This window comes from Dermacentor andersoni, chromosome 8 (assembly GCF_023375885.2).
Source record: "Dermacentor andersoni chromosome 8, qqDerAnde1_hic_scaffold, whole genome shotgun sequence".
Classification (NCBI taxonomy): Eukaryota; Metazoa; Arthropoda; class Arachnida; order Ixodida; family Ixodidae; genus Dermacentor; species Dermacentor andersoni.
This window is the reverse complement of record NC_092821.1, coordinates 22,471,580-22,490,805: the sequence shown is the minus strand read 5'-3', so window position 1 is coordinate 22,490,805 and position 19,226 is coordinate 22,471,580. Positions and strand designations below refer to the sequence as shown.

General features: G+C 47.0%; 1 protein-coding gene across 1 annotated transcript; it reads right to left on the bottom strand.

The window, feature by feature from the left end:
• Positions 1-18,148: 18,148 nt before the first annotated feature.
• LOC126526574 (uncharacterized) lies at positions 18,149-18,985 on the bottom strand. The gene is made up of 2 exons (XM_072284045.1): positions 18,540-18,985; positions 18,149-18,437 (listed from the first exon to the last, which is right to left on the bottom strand). Exons 1-2 carry the CDS (start codon positions 18,983-18,985, stop codon positions 18,149-18,151), a joined length of 735 nt encoding a protein of 244 aa, XP_072140146.1.
• Positions 18,986-19,226: the final 241 nt, after the last annotated feature.

The following is a 19,226-nucleotide window of genomic DNA, read 5'->3' as shown; positions in this document are numbered from 1 at the left end:
CGTGAATGTTGCCCCTCCACATATTTACTAACGAAAAAAAAAAGGACTTCTGTCAAAGACGCCTTGAAGGGAGCCATCAGGCTTGACATCATATATATTGTACAATCATGCTTTTCTACCGTGTTAATGTTTCCCTTCTATCTAGGCATGGGTTCATTCATTCATTCAAATAACTTTATTGAATGCCCTGCGATTTGGTGGGTTGGGCCTGGACCGTGCCTAGGTTGCGGCCAAGGGCTGTTGGCCCTTGGTGGCTTCCTCGGCTTGCTGTACGGCCAGAGTTGGTGCTGCAGGTCCGAGCTGAGCAACGAAGACTCCCAGCTCGCGCAGAGCCTGTCGCTGTTTGAGGCTGCATTACCGTTATTGTGTATTATAGCCGTACATTCCCATAGGATATGCTTCAAATTGGCTTTAGACTCGCAAGTCTGCGCTTGTCAGTCGCGTACAGATCTGGGTGTATAGGTTCATGATAGCTGGACTCGGATAGGATCTGGTCTGTAACTGCCGCCATTCGACAGATTGATTATTGCTTAATTTTGGGTGCGGCGGCGGGAATGTGCGCCTCTGCAGACTACGGCGTTGTCTACTCTAAGAAAAATTCCGGGGAAAACGGGAGTAACTGGGCCATTAGTCCTAAAAAGCGCGCTTTCGTCCCTCAAAGGACTAACTGCATGAATGTGCGTGCCGTGTGCTAATTTTGGAGAGTGTTTAGGCCCTGGTCAGAAAGAGAGCAAGGGCAGGACGAACGACAACAGTTACTCCCCACCCACTTCGCTGTTTGCGTCCGTGTGATGGAGCGATGTGGCGAAAACGGTATTGTCTATAAATCGTGAATAGCTCTAAGTTCGTGCACTGTCTATTGAACTAAATGCAACGCAGCACCTTGCCTCTTCGTGAGAAAATGGCGTGAAACTTAAAAGCTTGAATGTGAAGAGCCATGCCCTTCGTGCGCACAATATAAGTGAGCGGTACACATTAAACGCACAAGTCATGGACAGACGGCTAGATCTTCTGGGTCAATATTGCCTAAGCTCATTCCGTTCCAAGGAGGTTACGAACTACACTGAAGCGGTGTAGCCCAAACGGTACACGCTAAGCGACAGAGAAATTGGCTTTCTCTGTCGTCTTGGGTGCCCCGTTTGAGCTCGCTACACGTATGTATCGCGTAGTGCCTCAGTTTAAATCACCCTAAGAATACTCACGCTGATTTCTTTTCGCAGTCTCTAATGGTTGCAAGTACACTCAACGTTAGGCTCTCACTGCATAGCATGCACAAAATGCCAAGTCGCTTCTATATTACCGCACTTGCGTTCCGATCCTTAACCTTGTCTCAATAACCGGTCCTCTCATCCGACCACCGTGGTGAAGTGGTTAGAGCACCTGACTTCTTGCTTGAAGACTGCTTGAATTCGAATCCTACTTTCGGGCACGTTTTTCTATTTTTTTTAGCTCAGTAATTTTTTTATTAGGGTATAAATGCCTAATTTCGTTAATTCCACCTTTGCCGAGCATCGCAAAAAATTACCGTTACTCCTTTGGGGAGCATCGGAAAATGGCACCTGTTAGTCCTCGAAGGAGTAAGCGCATGGGGAGTAACAGTTAATCCCAGGTCAGTTAGTCCCCAAAAGGACTAAGCTCCCTACTCCTTTTAGTCCTTTTTTAGAGTGTATAATTTCATGAAATCTGGTGATTCAATCTTCCCACTCCCACTCGTCAATAGATGGTGAGGCAGGGCTAACCGAGGCTTGGTGCGTAAGCCCTCGAGCCCAGGGGCCCTGGGGCCTAGCCGGGGGGGGGGGGGGGGGGGGGGGGCTTATGGGGCTTACCGAGGCTTGGTCCGTAAGCCATCGAGCCCAGGGGCGTAGCCAGGGGGGGAGGCTTATGGGGCTTGAGCCCCCCCCCCCCTCCCCGAAATTTTTTTTGTGATGTGATGGGCCGCCGACCAAACAACCCCCGACGCCGGAAATCATTCTGAATTTTGTCTAGAATGTGTTTTTCATGCTCGAAAAGACATTTCGGCGCGAAGATTGTGAACTCGGGCTGGATTTCGTGGCAACGCCCATGCACCTGGAGTTACATAACGCCCCCCCCCCCCCCCCCCCCCCCCTCAAGCATCCCCATCCCAGCACAAATTTTCAAAGACGCTTTGATGGCGAGCGGGCTCGTCGTGGCATCTCGCAGAGGCCGCGGTATCTACGGACCGCATGGATATGAATTCCGAAATTTTACGGGTATAAAAATCACATAATCTTTTGATGTTAAAGGTGCATTGACATTTCCGAACTCGTGCTTTACAAGTCTGAATGTAAAGTCGTGCTTTTATATTCAATTCCGGATCTTTCTGAGTTTAATGCTGATAAACATTTGACGCCAAAGGTGGATTGACTTTTCTAAAGTCGTACATCGGACCATACAACGAGACATGCCAAATAAACACACAATCGGACAAGTTGACAAAGCAGGCAGCGAGGTTCTTTGAGACGAAGCGTTGTCATGGTTCATTTGTGCCATCATGCCACAGAAAACAATATCAATATTTCTTTCACCTGCGCCAAAGCATCCATGTCAAGAGGCTAAAGCCAGCAAGTGTAACTGCGCTCTCATTTATTTTTCTACTTTGGCTTTTATTCGTAAAGACACATTGAGTCTCTTCAATTTTCTTGTTCTCGCGAGCCAGAGGTCATGCGTTTTTCACGTCTTGCCCTTACAACCGCGCGGCGCACTTTCGTGCGCGTTCGTTTTTCTCTGGCAGAGTAGATTTTGGCCTCATAGAGTTTTGGACGCTTTCTGGCTAGCAGGCGACAAAAAGAAGCAATCGTCGCTCGCCGCCACCATTGCGGGGACTCGACATATTGCAACGCGTTCGCTTGAGGGCACCACCATCATTTCAATGTTATCGCAACATCTACGGAAGGACTTTTATCTCGCCAGTGTAGGATAACGAGCAGCATGCATTGTTTCTCTGTGGACCAAGCGTCTCACGTTTTCATAGATATTCCTTGGGTAGCTACATCAGGCGCCCAAAGTAGGCATTCGATTGTGGCCAACATGCTTTCCTTTGCGTTTCTTGATTTCGATGAAAACTTCCGACCAAATAGTTTCTGTCTTTCTCTCTATTAAGTATTAGTGTTTTTCAGCTCACTGCGGATGCCCGCGAAATACAAAAAAGAAAGAGAAACACAACGTGAGATGCCCGCTTGCGAGTCGTGATTGCACTGCTTCCAAGCGTTTCGCGAACAAACAGCCATAGGTGCGTTGCCGCTTAAAAAGTGACAGGGCAGCGACACAAGCGTTGGCTGTTCGATTTAAGCTAGCAACCGTTATCTCCTGCGCTGCGTAAAACGACTGACGGACGTGGTGGCAGTGATAGGTGGTAGTTCCAGGCAGCTATAAACAGACTATCGTGCATCGGCTGTTAAAGCGCGATCAATTTCGTGATACCTTTTTCCAACGAGGAAAAAGCAGACTTGATCCTTACCCTAGGAGCTGCAGGCGGACAGAGACGGCAGGCTGCAAAAACATTTCGAAGCTGGAACCCGGGAATGCGACCGAGCCCAATGACAATATTCAACACCTACGAGTCGCTGAAGCAAGCCGGCAAGTTCACAAGGAAGAGGTAGAGAGCTTCACTCATAAGTAATGAGGTTCGTTCCAACGTTTTGTCTTTCATGACGGCTAATCTACACGGTAGCAGCGCACCATGAGCGCACAGCTCCGTGTGTTCACCTCAACTCCCTGGATAAATTTGAAAACAGTTGGACTGCACCCTTAACACCTGCAGTTGCATCAATGCCTGGAGTCAAGGGATCTCCAAAAGAGACTCGACTATGCGCATTGGATTTTGATTCAGGAGGGGCAGGATTCTGACTTTATCACCAAGGTTTCCGGACTGACGAGGCGAACTTTTCCCGAAATTGCCAAGTAAATATTCACAACGCACACTATTGCAGTGAGCAAAATTTCCACTGGCTAGGAATATCCCGACACCAATATCAGTGGTATTTTAACGTTTCGTGTGGAATATATGTCAGCACAGTCATGAGCCCACAGTTTCTTAACACTCTGGCTGGCAAAAGGTATGTAAGTTCCCCAAAGGCCCGGTTGAAGACTTCTGCTACAACATGCCACTAGCCCGGCTTGACGCAATGTGGTATCAGCACGACGGTGCGGCAGCCCCACAGCTGCAGTGAAGTACGAGTCTGGCTTGATGTTACCTTCTCAGGTCAACGGATAGGGAGAAACGGGCCTGTCATGTGGACGTCAAGGTCACCCGACCTCAACCCTCTTGACTTTTTCTTGTGGGGCTATATTAAGGATCACGTATATATACACGGCGGAAACGACGACCCCAGAAGCCTTACAGGAGAATATGACTGAAGTCTGCCACAGCATTTCACCGACGGTGCTCAAGGCAGCGACAGCAAGCTTTCTCAGAAGATACCAGTGTTGTATCGCTGCAGAAGGTTACCTCTTCGAGCGCTTGCTGTTAAAGTGCATGGAAAATAAACGCAAATTCATTGAAAGACTGCGTCTGGTCAGTTAGGATACTCTTATTCTACCATTTTCAGCCTTCTGAAAAGTGAGTTTTTTTTTTTATTTAGAGACGTTCAATTTGCTTACAGCTATCGCGAAATGACGGACCTATTAATTCCGTCAGCAGAAGCGATAACGGCTGTGTCTGCTTATCGCTAAACGAACTGCCGCGAGGGGAGCACATCGCTAGCGTAAATGGCACGGCCAATGCTTACGTCGCTGCCCTGTCGCCTTTTAAGCCTCAGCGCGCCTATGGCTGTTTGTTCGCGGAATGTTTGGGAGGAGTGCGATCACGACGCGCATGCGGGCCGGTGTCACTTGGTGTTTTGTATTTAGCGGGCATCATCAGTAAGCTGAAATACACTAATACTTAAGAGATATATAGAAAGACAGAAACTGTTTATTCGGACGTTTTGCAAGCCGCTCTGCAATTTTATAATTAAATTATTTTCGTAGCTTCATCACTTCAGAAGTTGGTGTATTAATCTTGACTGAAAACCTAATTAAGCAAGATACAAGAAATAGCGTGACACACTGCATACAAAAGTGAGCAACATGCACTTAGTCGCGTCGTCTTAGAGTGCATCGGCCTATTTTTTACCTCTGGCTAAAGTTAACTGAAGTGGCCTGTATACAGTGACTTTTGCTTAATTACTTAGATTTATTGGATACCTATACGTATATTTGAATATCTTGTTTCGAGGTATTGTGGGTACATGCAGTAAGCTTTGTTTGCAGAGATACTTTTTTGCTTTTTATCAAGCTTTATCTTCGCATTTGTGTATTCCATTGTACTTCGCATTTCTAATGTATATTTTGCATAACTGCTGCTTTTTATATGTGATCTCTGTTGCGACTACAGTTTAGGTGCAATTACAATACAAAACCGGTGACAGCTGCTCTTGCGCAGTACATTGAAACGAAGGACAGCGTCACTGAGATTTTTCCCTGGCAGTTGCATATGTACAAAAATGTAAACAAGGTTCTTGAATGACAAAGTTTTATTAAGATATTTGTCCAACTTGTTCATTTCGCGACCTTTACATTCATCACATCCGCAATATGCACTGCTTTGCTGATTTCTCACTGAGATAGTTCTAAAGTTCGTGTGCTATTTTCTTTCTTATTAAACAGACAAAAAACGTGGAAGCATTCATATCCGTTATTTCTGGCACAATTTTTGGGACATAAGAATATATTCTTTTATGAAAAAATACATATTTTACTTGTCGTGACAGTGCATAGCGTCCAAGAATTCGTTTGCAGCATCTTTGGCGTTGGCAATGCAGGTATTGTTCAAATATTTGATCCCTAGGCAAATTCTGGGAAGAGGCCGAGCTCCAACGTGAGCTTGGTTTAGGTATTAGAATAATCTGAGCCGTTTCCCATTGTTGTGGTATTATACCGGATTGCCAGCATTCGTTCATGTACTTGGTAAGTTGTTCTAGAGAGGCATTATCGAGATTTCGGATCGTCTTGTTTGTTATTCTGTCTAGTCCCGGCGCGGATGTAGTGTTAAGCTTTTGCAGAGCTGCTCTCAATTCCGCTTCGCTAATCTCTTCGTCTAATAGTCTGTTTTTGGTGCCTGTGTACTTTGGCTGAATTGTTGGCTGGCCCTGTGATAAACACCCTGCGCTTATCTCATAGATAAAAGCTTCTTGAGTTTTGTTGTATGTATGTAAGATTTTGTTTATGCTTTGTCTGCACGTGGCTTTTCTTTCCTCAGGATTCAAAAGGTGCCTCACGAAGTTCCACGTTCTGGATAATCCTAACTGATTATCCATATAAGTACATATTGCTTCCAATCGTTGGTTACAGAGCTGTTGTGCGTATGCTTCTACATCTCTGTTAAGCCGGGCCAGCCTGCGTCGTGGCGTTCTGTTGTCTCTGAGTTTTCCATCTCCTCAAGATACATTCTTTAGCTTCCCAAATATGTAAGAGTTTACTGTCTACCCGTTCCATTTTCGCGTCCTGGGGGATTGCCTGTGTGGTTGAGTTAACATCCTGCTTAAGCTGCGTGTTCCATTCCACGATGTCTGTCATAATATTATCCTTTTTCTTGCGAATTTGTTTGAGTTTGTTCCATTCTACAATTTTGAATTATTTACCCTTAGATTTGCGTGGCCCTGTTTTAACAGTGATTTCGAGGATGCTGTGATCGCTGCCTAGGCCCTTTTGTGTGTTAATCCATTTCGCATCCGTAATGTTCTTTGCAAAGGTGAGATCAACCCAATGTTAGTGGTCCACACTAACACTGGACCCCCGCCTCGTAGATGTCGACGGGTCTGTGATGAGGGTAAGGCCCTTTTGTTGTGCCTCTAGCTATAGGTGTCTACCTTTGGGGTTTTCAAATTTGTATCCCCATGCCGTTTGTTGAGCCTCCTCCTCCACCATATCTGCCGCTTTTTTTCTGAGTACTATTTAGTGTGGTACCTCACCCGTTTTTAAGAGTAATGTTTGAGGGTTTAAGGGTAATGTAATAAGCGGAACATTATAGTCCTCAGCACACCATCGAAAGAAAGCGCCAAAAAAATACGTCGCAATAACAAGTCTGAGAATTCGGAGCAAGGAATGCGAAGCCTGTGCCTATCGCGCAGCACCGGAGAACACCGCGAAAGTAGTCATCCGAGGTATCTCTGCCGATGAAAGCCCGGAGGACATCGTTAGGAAGCTGGTCACTACACGCAACCCGAGCGTCCTCTACGCCAAGTGTATGGGCAATACAAAAAAACGTATTCGTCATTTTTGATGACTATTACGTCCCGATCTACGGGAACTATGGGGCTGCGCTTGTTCGATGCGCGCTTTACAAGAAAAAAATTGACATCTGTTACGAATGCAGAAGTCTTGGTCACCGAGCGTACGTATGCCCGAATCCTACCGATAAAATTTGCCGGAGTTGCGGCACGAAGAATCTAAAGCAAGGCCACGTATGCAAAGCAGAATGCCAACTATGGGGAAAATACCACCCGACCGGAGATAAATGATGCCAAGCAAGGTACTGCATCCCATACCTCCTCAAAAGAAGAAGATGGGAACGTGCCCGGAGAGAGAAACAAGTGGAATACGACAACTACGCCGACAAACAAAGAAGCCCAAGTACAGCCAGCAGGAACAGAAGCGTTGGGTTGCCGTAAATATATTAGTTCTTTCTTTTAAATTGTTGCTGGGATGCGAACAAAAGTATGGTTACGCTTTCCTTTTAGTTCTATTATATTGCTACCATGTCGTAGCTTTCATAAGACAATGAAGCGTGAAGAGTGACTTTATTAGGCGAGGATGGAGCTATGATAATTTAAAGGTCGAACACCAGTGAGATGGAAAGATACGAATCTACAGATCTTACGATTCAAGAGTGCTTGTAGCATTAGCTGCTAAGACGTAACTACGTCCTGTGGGAATCATGTGGAATTCTGTGGAAAAATTCCATGAAGAATGTTTATGTTTGAATTACGAGATGTACAACGTGACCCTTCTGGTAACGTGACGGTAATAGGCGTTGTTGAGCGACTCATGTGTTTCTTTCACTGATCAAAGTGGTGGCTCTCAGTCGTCCATGAAATTTCCTCGTTTCCTAATCTGTTAAGGGCCTTGCAGTGTTCAATATTGCGCACGATGGCCTTCTCGATATGTGCATAGCTTGCAAGTGCTATTAACTATGTGACTGCGTGTACTGCTGAACAGCGCTTTCAGATTACTCAGCATTAGTGTTCAATCGTGTCCGTTCCAGCGAAAAATATTGCTCCTGTCGTGCTGTTTAAGTTGTGAATGTGCTCTAGAATGAATTTTGCGACGTTGGCACACAACATGAATGTAACCCTAGACACCAGCATAACCTTGAATAGAAGACAGAGTTGAAAGTTTCTTTTCGGCCACTGAGATATAGGTGAGCCAATGTTGTGCATGCATCTTACTGTTCGCGCGAGTTGCTCAGCGTGAATATTAAAGTTCCATTTCATATCTCATCTCCATTGAACAGCACAAGCAAGTGTTCTTTCTTTTGGTAGCTTTGTTTTTTTTCTTCAGAGTTTGTATTTGTATGGCGTTTTATATGTGCATTTAGTTCACGAAATATGACATACGTTGTTTTCGTAGCCATTGCGTGTGACTTGCTTTGTTTTAGCCAGTTTGAGAGGGAAGTCAGGTGCTCGTGGATATTCGCGCTTCTTTTTTGCTTTACCGGTGCTGAAAATCAGTCTGTGCCGCCTACATGCATGATAAGTTGACGTAAACCCGGAATAGAGGCGATGTTACTCACGTGTTTCAGGAAGGCCAAAGCACCTACTATAAAACCGTAGGTACTCTTTCATTACACTGAAGCTGAAGATGCGGAAATTTAGAGCGATAACTTTATAGGCGGAATGCACCCTATTTTTGGGTATCAGTCTGACGAAAAACGCCGGCACATCTCGGAGGCAGTGCAGTGCGACACGCCGTCTCAACGCGTCGGATGCGCGAAACTCTCACGTGAGGCGGGCGCCAGGCATTTCAATGGGCGACTTCGGCACGAGAGCAGCATGCGCGCAATCGCTGCCTCATGGCTGCAGCGCACTGGGCTGCCGTGCTGCGAGACAAATTGTTGATCCTACCACGGGTTTTGCATTTCTTACAGAATTACGTATACAGACCTCGCCCATTTCGTAGGTACCCAGCACGAAACTGGAGGTGTGTTGAGCGCACGCGAATGCTTCAAAGTATGCATGAAATCGCAAGTTTGCAAGTGATACGAGGCATAGAAACGCAACTTTAACAACTGAGAGCGTGCCAGGATTACGCAAGGACGCCCGCGAGCGCAGCTGTCCAGACGTCGCATGCATCGCATCTCAGAATGCATAATTACAGAGCTAGCGGTGATAGGTATACCGGACAAGGAAGTTTCAAACTCTCTGGGGTGAAGTTGATGTCTTAAAGGTGAAGTCGACCTCTCCCATTTAACTAGAAGAATTCATCAACATTACTATATGGCAGCGCACAGGAACCGTTTCCTTCTCAGTTCCATACGCCTGATTTGTCGTATAGATGCTTCTATGTGTTCTGTCCCATCGATTTGTCGAATGAAACATCCTGGCAGCGATCATGGCATCACTACTCAATAAAACAAGGTTTATTTTACAATTAGCCTAGAATTTACATTAACGTAGCTAGAACAATTCAGCTGTGACTGATCTGCGTCTAGTTCGACACACTTTCAAGGTGAAGTACAGGCAAGCGCTTCTTCACTTTTGCTGGTAAACATCTGCGGGGGCTACCACTTCACAGTGTCATTTTTAAACCTCTTTGCTCTGGCTTATCTGTTTACTTTCGCTAGTTGGCGCCACTTGTGTTAGCTTGTTTAAAAAGCTTCAAGGCAACCCTACTTTTGCGGCACATGCTCTCAGAATAACTTTAATAGGGTATGAGATAAGTGTTTTCATGACCAAGAACGAACCTAGTGTGAGATTTCCAATTTTCACTTTTTTAAATATTTAAGTACCGGTAATGATTGCCGAGTAGATGTATTCTTAGAAAACAGAATTGATTTTCTGTAAAAATGTGTTCTTCATTAGATAACAGATCAAAACGGTCGTAGAAGAATGATCAAAATTTTATGCAATTTCGTAAGCACTGATACGGGCCTGAGGTTTAAGACGTTGTTCATGCCACTGCCTTTATTAATAGGAATCATCATTGCAAAGTTTACGTTCAGGAAACGCACCATTTATGTATGTCAGGTTTACAATGGAAACTTAACCCTAGAGTATCAAGGAACGTATTCTCTTCCGATCAGCATCTGTGACCTCGTACGTGTATAGTTGGTGCACTGTTACTTTAATAGTGCACTAATATAATACCCTAAAGACCAATGTATCGAAGAGCTTCTGATATACTCACTGAGACATTGCGCAAGACTGGACGACGTGTATGACATAGTCATGGCAACTAAAGGAAGCGAAAATTCACTGGCAATGTGAAAAACAATGGCACGAAAAATACCTAAAAACAAGAATAAAAAGCAAAGACTGTTTTATTGGCAGCCATACAAAAAAAAAAGGAATTTACTTATATATCTGCACAAAAGTATATAAAATGCGTGACATGTTCATTACTATGTTTTAGGAAGGGTTGCTCCTAAGAAAACATGAGCACTGGAAAACGAGGTAGACGAGAAAAGCGCTAATTATCAACTGGGTTTATTTGTGCCTAATCTGCTTATATAGGCAGTGTTCACACGTGACGAAAAAAGGAAGGGGGTAATGAATGTCACGTGTTAACACTGCCTATACAGTATGCAGATTCGACACAAATAAACACACTTGATAGTTCGCGCTGTTTTCGTCTACCTCATTTTTTATGTGTTCGTGCTTTCATAGGCGCAATTCTTCCTAAAACATACCATGCACCAACTCCTCCTGGAAAAAGTTCTAAACTATAGGTCCATTACAACTGAACGAAAGGAAACTGCAGACATGGCAGAACAAAAAAAACATTGTACTAAAAACGGTAATACGCATTACCACATTATTTTGCCCTTGGTCCCAATTTGAGTAACGGTGGCAAGGGGCAGCAGAAGGTAGTCAGCTTTTGCAGCAGCACACAGAAAACATTCGCAGAATGGCTTATTTCTTAATCAAGGACCAGGGGAAATAAGCCAACAACAGGACTTTTCTTTCATCACGAATGCAATGCTTAGCCAGATGCCAGATGAGGTGAGGTTGGACTGCAGGCCAAGTACGTCGAGGGATGTGACGTTTTTTTTAGGTGCCGGTCGCGAATAGTCACATCTCGGTAGAAATTTGTGAGCAAGTCTGCTCCCAGTATGGCAAAGTTAACGACGGCGATCATAAACACCCATCATGTGCAAGCGCCGGAGTCCGATGTATAGCGTTATTGACCGGAGCCCATGAGACGTGATGGCAGTGTTCACTGTGTGGAGCGTGGGTGTGGACTTGACGCGTTGGCAATCTGCGGCCGTGGCGAGAACAATAGATAACTCGGATCCGGTGTCGACGAGGAGGCGGCTGTCCGTGATGCGGTCGGCTGTGAAGAATAGGCGCCTTGCGCGAGGGCCGATGTCGCATGCCGCCGTTGGCGACTGACTGGTGCGTTTCCCGTCCAGGAACAGGGCTTGGTGCAGCGGCTTCGTTATTCGCGAAAGTGACGGTGGTACCCGCACAACTGCCGCGGCGAGTCATTAGGTACGCTGCGAGACTGTGAAGGCGAATGGTTGCACCGAAGTTTGTCGCCAACGTCATCAGCCGTCATCAGCTTTTCCAGTAGTAAGGCGGAGTCGTAATAGGGGCGAGAGTCGGTCTCTTGGCTCTGAGACTCTCGCAGTGGCGATAGGTAGCTGTTCCGCAGAGTAGCAGCCGCATATGCAGCCAGCGAGTGTGGCTAGCCGATCGAGACTCGTCTCGTCGGAAGCCGCCAGCGACATGCGTGCGGACTGTGGGAGGCACCGCAAGAACAGCTCGCGCAATATTGCAAGCTGGCTCTCGTTTGCAAAGTGGCGCCCCACCAACTGACGCAACTGGTGCAGGTGTTGTGAGGGCTGTTGGTCGCCGAGTTCCTCGGCCGTTGGAGCCTACTCTGTTGCGATGGCTCGACGCTCTGCAGAACCATGCGTTTCAGGTCGTCCTTTATTCTTTATTTCCAGCTTGGCTACAAGCCTCAGAAGAGTTTGTGATGATAGATCACACTCATATAGGTTAAAGTATCAAGCATTGACACCACAGATTCATCACAGTCATTCGTTTCGTACTCGTCAAGTACCTTCCCAACGATTTCCACAAAATATTCATGCACAGATCGGCCTTTAACATCACAATGTCTATATGCCAACAGACTACGCCAGACTGCGTGAAGCCCAAATTAAACGATATAATCCATCTGCTCAAAATCGCATTCAGGCGGTAAAAAACGAATGCTGTGGATTGAGGGGTAGGTCTATCTTTAAAGTTCTCTGTAGTATCAGGTCGTCGTTTGCTGTGGCCAAAGGCGTGCCCGCTAGCAAGTCGTCTATGGCATCGGCGATGCCGGAGGTTAGCGCGGCGACGAGCTGTAGGTACCTCGCTGTCTGTGAAGTGATGCGCCGGAGTTGAAAACGGGCCTCTACGCGCATAAACCAAACTCGAGGATTCTTGGGCCAAAAGCTTGGAAGCTGAAGCTCTGCGGCGATGACAGGAGACGTAATCGTGGCGTCGTCTCTATCAGCAGAAGTAGGAGCACCATCCTGCATGGCTAGTGCTGTAAAAAAAAAAAAAAAAAAACGTAAATGTCCTCGGTCACCACTTGATGGGAACTCGGTTCCCATCAAGTGGCTGCCCACTTGATGGGAGGCTTCGTCGACGCCGCGGAGTACAGCGATGGGAAGACCTTTGCCATCGTTGTGGTCGACTCCAGCGGCAAGATTTCCAACTGCGCCTCCATTCGCACTTCAGACCCCGGTGTCGCCGAGCAAGCCGCCATCGCCCTCGCCCTGCTAGACGGTCGTGGATCCGAGATATATAGCGATTCCAAAACAGCAGTTAGGGCTTTTCAGAAGGGTTGCATCGCCAAGGAAGTTGCTCGTCTTCTTAGCAGCTCGAGTCGAGATGCTCTCACTCGTCATTCAATCCACTGGTTTCCAGCTCACGTAGGGTCGGTCGAGGGTGCTCCCCCGAACCTCAATGAGTCTGCTCACGAGGCTGCGCCTGACCTCACCGACCGCGCTTCCTCTACAAGAAGCACCGACTCCCCTCCTCCCTACGGCCACAGGGACGCTCCCGCTACTCACAACGAGCTTATTAAATTCTTCTACATGTCTAGAAGGGTCTTTCCACCCCCTCACCCCAAGTTGAATAGGGCGCAAGCCGTTTCGCTTAGGCTTCTGCAGACCAGTACGTATCCGTGTCTGTCCGTTCTCCACGAGGCTTACCCGGACGTGTATCGCGACGACGCCTGCCCCTCCTGCGGGCAGACCTCCACTCTAGCGCACATGCTGTGGGAGTGTGGGTCGACATACCCCAAGTTCATCAAGGAGGAGTGGGACTCGCTTTTGCGTAGCCCCGCTCTAGAAAAGCAAATCCTGGCCGTCCAGCGTGCCCGCGACCGGGCCGGTGGGCTAGACCTGCCGGTACCGACGTGGGACTAGCCGGGTGCGCGACGAGTTCGCGTCCTCGCCGGACCTACAATAAAGTTTATTCACTCACTCCCATCAAGTGGTAAGTAATACATGTTTTGACAGGTTCAGAATGGAGAGTCGACTGGCTTTATTCAAGAGTTAAAAGAGATTTGCCGAGAGGCTGTAGTGGCGCCCCTGTCGGGCGAGCAGGAGGCAAACTGGATTTCCAAGGAGCGGGAAGAATGAAGGGACGGACGGTCGCTACAAGTTCCTCCAGATTAACACTACTTGGTGTTCCCTTGTCTGTTATGCCCCGAGATTGTTACAGGTTAAGCACAAGAAGCAGATAATGCTGCTCTGAAAGAAGGATGTGAGGATAAGCACTATATTTTTGCAAGTTGTATCCGTAAGTTGCAGTGACCAGTATTAGTGTGGTCAATCCCCTTTGCCCTAATTGCTCAGATAGGATTATTGTAAACGATATTACTGAAGAAAATGAACACAAGGCATATTTTTTGAACGTGTGCCTTTGGGTTGGTTCATTTTACATGATTTGAACATCTCCACCAGGAAGACAACATGCCGTCTTTAATTTCCGCATCGTGTTACATTGTAATTATCACTTCTTCTTTGCCGATATTTGGCAGTTTCAAGCTGATAAGTTATGATAATCACATTATTTCTTGCATATATAAGAACAATGTTTTCAGTTGGTCAATCACTAATTATGCCTGTTAAGAATGCAGGTACACGTATAGTTACACAATTACGCAAGTTGTTCATGCATGGATACCATCATGACTGCACGTATTTTCGTTGCAGTGTGGAATAGCCTAGCACGAATGCCAAGATTTGGATAGATAATCCTATGTGGCTGCTGAGATCTGCCTGTGTCTTAACAAGTTACGACAGCGGTAGGGGCTGAAATTACGTGGCATGCTTAGTAGGTGAGGCGGAATAAACCTGTATAAGTTAGTTGTCACAATTGTTTTTGTATGGGTGTTTTTAATTGCATTTGCCGTCTGCCTACCTCATATTAATTTCAGCTAGCTCGTTGGCATATGCGAAGAGGGCACACACCAGCAAACGAATAGAGACAAAGGAACCCCCTCAAAGGCACTGGCGACTTGCGCAGAGATTACCATCTTCATGAAGAAATGAAACTCTATGAGTATTTTTTATTATTGTTTAATTGACTTAGGGTACTGGCTTACATTTCCTGCTTTTCATTTTCAGTTCCTCTGATGGCTCAAGATGGGCTGTTCATGTTCTTCAAATGCAGTACAAGTGAAAACTGGTCTTGTTTCTTTTTTCAATGACTCGCCTGAGTATTCATGTAACCGTTATGCAGTATCAATCATTACTGCATGAAAACCATCTGGTGGTGTTAGAAAAGCAGAAAGCTCATCAACAAAAGTTGAGCTGCTGATACCCATACAAGAGCCAAAAAGGCGGTTTTATTCATTATTCTGGATAACATTCCTTTTCTAAAGAACTCTTCACTGTATGAGTTCCCCTTTAATTAGACTATCTAATAGACCGCCACAACACTGGGGAATACTGGACAACCCAGAAGGAATGGAGTCACACAGACGAGCACCTGTAGCAGTCGCTGGTGTTGCGATTGATTTCCTTCGGAATATTTATGTTGCATTCTTTATGACTTTTTCATTATTCGTCGAAGCTGCTGTACAACCCAGCAATCATACAAATTCATTACGGTGTCATTAGAGTTACGACGTCTCACAGGTAAGATACCTCAAGTGCCAGTTACGGTTCCGACCCTGAACTTGCATGTTACATTTATATGACCGTTTACCCATGGCACGGCATTGACAATATCGGTAGGTAATTACGGCTTTAAATGTTTTCGTTTGTGGAACGGCGTTGACAATTATTGGCGGTACTACGGTTTCAATGTTAGTTTCTTGTAGTACGGCATTTGTAATGTTGGCAAATAAGTAGGGCGTCAGAGATGTTTGCTTGTCGTCGGGCCTTGGTAGTGTTAAGGAGCACTACGGCTTCAAAAGTAGTTGAGTTACGGCTTCAGTAGTGTCATGCGTCATTACGGGAACTTCCTGGCATCAAGAGTTTGCAGGTTGTTATACCGCAACATGACGGGACTTTCTTAACAGTGTACGCATTCGACCACGACAAACAAGTGACTCAGGTAGGCGGGAAAATTGTTAGATACAAGCGTACACATGTAGAAACATACACAAACATATATAGATAATTGGCCCCGGGAAAGTGCGTGAAGAACGCTAATAGCGTTAACGCATTCATATCATTTAAATTTCTCCGGCGCTGCATGAAGTGGAGGACTTAGTTACGGCAGCAATAAATTACGCTGCGTATCCAGAGGTAAGCACAAAAGAGATGCCCGGTTGAATGCACGCCTTACGCACGGCGTGTTTAACTGTAATCGCATTAACGTCGACACTCAATGTGACATGGGGTCTGCCCGTTTACCTTCTTGAAGGGATGGAGACATGAAAATTTTAGTTCATGCGTTCTTCGATTCAAGCGTTGCGTACTGCTTCACGATACACACCGCGGTATTCATATATACGCGATAAATAATTTAATAATAGCATTATGACGCCGAGCAATTTCGGTTTCGGTTTCTGGGCTCCGGGTGATGCTATGACGTCGTAGGAGAGGAAACGCAACACGGCTTGGTCACGTGGATCACAAAAAATGGTGACGTAAAACTATGCTGCGTCGTCTGCTCGCGCATACGCTCGCTCTGCCAGCAAAGGTAAACAACTGGCGACTCGAAGTGCATGTCGCGATTATTGTAATTATTGCGACAACAACGTTAAGAAAATATTGCCGCTTATGAAAGTCGGTGATTCATTCCGAAGCGCCGTCAGCTTTAGCTTTGAAGTAAACCGGAAAAGGCCTAGCGACAATATCGGCGCCGCCGAACGATCAGCGGCAGTGAGGCTGCCGTCGGTGCCAGAGTGACCACTCCTCGGTAGCTGATTGGCCGCTTGGCCGTACGGCTGCCGCATAAATGCGGCAAGGAAATTTCGCCGTTCGCGAGCAAAACCACCGTCGCACAGCGGCCCGCGAACGGCAAACGGCGTGCGGCCAGTTGCCGTGCTGGTAACGTGGACGGGCCTTTACACGTTGAGAAACGCCAAGCGAGCGAGAGAGCGCACCGAGCTGCCGAACTAAGCGACTCGCAGATACTACGTCAGCTGCTCTCCGCTACAGCGCTGTGCATGTCTCGGTTAGCCGAGGGCCAGGGTTAGCTCGGTTACAGTGTTCTAGAAGCCTGTAGCATAGAGAAAGGATTTTTAGAATTACAGAAAGCTGAGCTAGTTGGTAAGGATTCATAATGCAAAGAAAGGGTAAGGCGTTCAGACAGCACACAACAGTAGATAAGTGGACAACACGAACGCCGCATATCCTGATCCCTTTCGGTGCCGGACGGCTAGTGTTACACACACCGTTTAAAGGCCCGTCCACGTTACCGGCACAGCAACTCGTCGCACGCCGTTTGCCGTTCGCGGGCCGCCGTGCGGCGTTCGCGTTGTCCACTTCTCTCCTCTTGTGTCCGTGTCTGCACGCCTTACCCCTTCTTTGCATTAAGAAAGGATTTCTATATGCCTGTAACTCGGTCATAGTGGAGGCTATGTTCGGTCGCTCGGTTCAGCGGGCTCCGTAATCAGCATTTCATCGCTACTCATCCTACGTCACGTTTTTGTGCTATTGTGCTATGACGTCAATATTTTCGTTCTTCCGCTTTCACGTCGCAACAGCCGCACTAGCGGTGGGTCTCGACCACGAGAAGGAGTTTTTAATGACTTTTTGGAGCTGAATTAAAATTATTTTGAAATTTTGCAGCGTCCAATACCTCGTTGTGGGGGTCCTCGTATACAGAAGCAGCCGACAACAGGTTTTTTACAGCCTCAAAATTTGGTGTCTCAACCCCTTTAAGAATGAATTTTGCAAGAGCTAGGATTGGAGAGAAAAGAAGACCCGGCATCTTAACGATGAAGAGGTCGGCGAACTGGGACTCCATACCAAAGGAATGAAGTGAGAAACTTTTTTCAATGTTTAGTCAGACGCTGAAGCAACACTTCTCAAGAAAGTGGGCTCTGCGCACCGGCTCATATAGGGGGCGTATTTGATACGGCTGAAATCGTCCAGCGCAGTCATGTTGTTACCACTTAAGTATACTGTGCATTAGAACGTGATATTGTGCGGTGACACCTCGTCGGTGACCCAATAGTGACTGGAAATATGTTCCCGCTGTGCCGGCGTTACTTGAAACCCCGTCACGTCCATAACACGGACAAGTTTGCACTGGGCACACTTCCGTGTTTTCCTCGCCACCAATAAGTTGATTCGAGAAACAAGCTGTTCTGCCATTGACCAGGCAAGCATATCGTTCACGACGACGTCACCGCGGACATTGCAGACACAAAAGTTGGGCCTGATGTGCGCGTCAGCGCACGTCCTGGCCTCCGGTATATTGTGCAGCAAGCTGCGGCCGTACGTAGTCTACGGTCGATTGACCCTCGGCTAGTCCAGCAGCTCAATGAGTGTTTCGTGGAGGTCGAAGGCAGTCGTCAGGCGGAACTGGTTGACGCGAAGACTGCGTGCCGCTTCTGGATTCTGTTCAAGGAACCACTGCGGGAAGATCACGAAGGCGAATGGTTGACTATCCTCGAACTTTCCAATATACGAGGCACGCAAGTCACCGAACCCCGTACCCTGGTCACTGTAGAAAATGAGAAGCGTGTGGTTGAGCACATCGGAAGAATGTAGCGCTTCGAGGTGCCGCCGCAAGAATTTGTCGGCGTACCCGACGCTGTTCACGAAATTGTACGTGACTTCGTTTATCCATGCGAAGGTGAAGAAAGGTCGCTCGTCCATCAAGGCTGCGAAGCCAGCCACGTAGTCCAACACTTACTCGAACACTATCGTGGGTCCCAAACACCGGGCCTTCATCCCTTCTTTCGTAATGAACACGGACGGTGCCTCCATGGCCATGATGACGCGTCGCATATAGTAACCGGTAGGAGGGCGCCGGAATCCTTTAGCGAAGCGATAGAAAGAACCGTGCAATGGCCAGTCCTCGAGGAACATCGTTCGGTAGCCTCGTGTGCGATAATGTTGCCAGATTAGGTGCGAGGTAAGGCTGTCATAGAATCCTTGTAGACGGTACTCCAACGTCTCGGTGAAATTGAGACCCGTGATGAAAGCATGTACGTTCGGGTACGTGTTGTCATCAAGCTTGTTGTATCCGCGCAGTTCGAAAGCACCCAGTGTCTCACGCACAAACTGTGCGGTATCGAGCAGATGCCTGTCCAAATTAAGGTACGAGACCATGTCCTGGCCGAGTACCAGGATGCTCATGTTGTGGGGCGTCGTTCTATTAGCTTTTCGGCAACGCTTCTCGACGTTCTCCTTGACAATCAGGTTGAGCAGAAACTGTCGGTCAAAGGTACGCTTTCTAGACTGTTTCGTGGCGCATTTGACGCATAGGAACTCCTCCTTGAGCGGCTTGTTGAAGAGCAGCGGCTTTCGCTTCCCGTATGCGATGACACTTTCCGGATTGGCTGATGAATGATTGCGTCGGATTTCCTTGTAAAAGCAG

Bases quoted from the DNA above. Each gene is read 5' to 3' on its own strand.
- LOC126526574 (XM_072284045.1), bottom strand. From the start codon at position 18,985: ATGAGCATCCTGGTACTCGGCCAGGACATGGTCTCGTACCTTAATTTG. The intron at 18,438-18,539 runs GTAAGTGTTGGA...TTTCGTGAACAG, and splicing joins GGACCCACGATAGTGTTCGA to CGTCGGGTACGCCGACAAAT.